This window comes from Verticillium alfalfae, genomic scaffold (genome assembly GCF_000150825.1).
Source record: "Verticillium alfalfae VaMs.102 supercont1.16 genomic scaffold, whole genome shotgun sequence".
NCBI classification, from domain to species: Eukaryota; Fungi; Ascomycota; class Sordariomycetes; order Glomerellales; family Plectosphaerellaceae; genus Verticillium; species Verticillium alfalfae.
The window spans coordinates 264756-266425 of NW_003315023.1; the positions used below are offsets into that span (position 1 = coordinate 264756).

Below are 1670 nucleotides of genomic sequence, written 5' to 3' on the forward strand. Positions count from 1 at the left end.
CCACAAATGAAACCACTGACAGACATTCCGCAAAAACCCGGCCGCCAAGAAAGAATTCCCAGCCCTGCAGAAAAAGGTGCGGGCCATCGAGGACCTCGAGATGCGTATCCGCCGGCGGCGAGAAGCTCGAGGATACGCAGATGAAGAAGATTACGACCAAGTCGTCCGTCCTCAAGGAGCTCGAGGCGCTCGAGAGGTCGTGAGCGTCATTGTTAATGGATGATCTGTAGACCAGAAGTCAGTTGAGGAAAAATTGGGCCAATGGGATAAAGGGTGGTATAGCTGTGGGCAAAAGTTGGGTTCACTACAGCCTCGGACTGCATGGCCAGTCGGCCGCAGAAGGCAGGAGGCAGGCTAGGATATAGCTACTGAGGAGATCAGGGGCGTTCCTCACCAGTTCAGGCCCCCTTGGACCACGGCCCGGGGCGAGAGTAAAGTAGCCATCCGAATAAGAATGGAAGGAAACCGGGCGTCTTGCTCGAGCCTACTGAATCGAGACTGTGCGAGCATGTGATGTTGGAACTCTTGTCATTCATTTAAAGCTTTAGATTGGCCTGAGCTCCGCATATAGACACCACCTGCTGTGAGAGATTCCTTTATACTTACGAACAGCATTCTCAAGTACTAGACACCCTGGTCCTCTAGAACGACAATGATGTCAGGGATTCGAAGCGAAGGAGAACTGGTTCGACTTCCGAGCCAGTACCTGGTCAGTTTTTATCAACCCTTGCTAGGCACGCGGTGATCAGTTTTTTATCAAGGCTCAATTGGGTCACTAGAGGGATACTACATATAGGAGCAACCAGTACGTACTGGTTGTACCCGGGAGCGTCCTTGGTCCTGAAGGGTCAGATGCAGATGCTGTGTGATATGATGCTGCGCCACCCATCAACATTGGTTTCATAAGAACTGCACGAAACGGGCTGAGGTCACATGGGCAGCTACCCCGCACTGCAATATCAATGTAGTACTCTTGACTGCGCTTTTGGGAACATCGTCATCAAGCCATCTCATCCCTAGCTTTGCAGTCGTTCACCCTAATGCACAATGTCACTAGCAGCGGCATCGTCGTCGACTGCAACGCCCCCGGGCGTTCGCACTTCTCTAGAATATGCCGTCAAGGACTTTCAGAGCATCTTAACAGATCAACAACGAAGCAAGCTCAATCAAATCGGTACCATCCGAGATGCTGAAACAGTCATAACCTTCACTGCTCAGCTGGATATGGCGAACCAGCTGAGGAAGGGCCGCGGTGTTGCCAGTCGTCTCCACCCTGTTCTCGAATCTGTCCAAGCATTCTCCACCGTCGTCGGAACATTCGTCTCGTCCCACCCGGAGATTGCTGCGTTGGTTTGGGGAAGCGTGAAGCTCGCCATGCTTGTGGGTGATCTGTGACTTCATGTGGTATCAGAAGCTGGCGATCGCAGTTGGCGGTCAACTACACATCCTATTTCGAAGCGCTCTCTGGTCTTTTCATGGCGTTCAGCAGACAGTGCCCGCGCTTTGCTGAGTACCAAGCTCTGTACCCGGGCTCTGCCCAGCTGCAAAAGGCACTTTGCGATTTCCACGCCTCCATAGTACGCTGCTGCAAGCACGCCGTGGAGACGATTCAACGACCGTGTTCGTCGTCTTTCTGTCGCCATACCAAAGAAGGCGCTGACTGCCATGAA

General features: G+C 52.8%; 2 protein-coding genes across 2 annotated transcripts in view; both read left to right on the forward strand.

The window, feature by feature from the left end:
• Positions 1–203, forward strand: part of VDBG_09759 (eukaryotic translation initiation factor 2A) — a gene marked incomplete at both ends in the record, with an annotated part of 2332 nt that extends 2129 nt beyond the window's left edge. The window contains one exon of the mRNA XM_002999993.1: positions 71–203. Within this exon, the coding sequence (XP_003000039.1) occupies positions 71–203 (133 nt within the window). The remainder of the gene's footprint in view (positions 1–70) is intronic.
• Positions 204–1047: 844 nt separating this feature from the next.
• On the forward strand, positions 1048–1395 carry VDBG_09760 (predicted protein; the record flags this gene model as incomplete). Its single annotated transcript, XM_002999994.1, has 1 exon — positions 1048–1395. The coding sequence occupies one exon, from the start codon at positions 1048–1050 to the stop codon at positions 1393–1395; it is 348 nt and encodes a 115-aa protein (XP_003000040.1).
• Between the last annotated feature and the right edge of the window lie 275 nt (positions 1396–1670).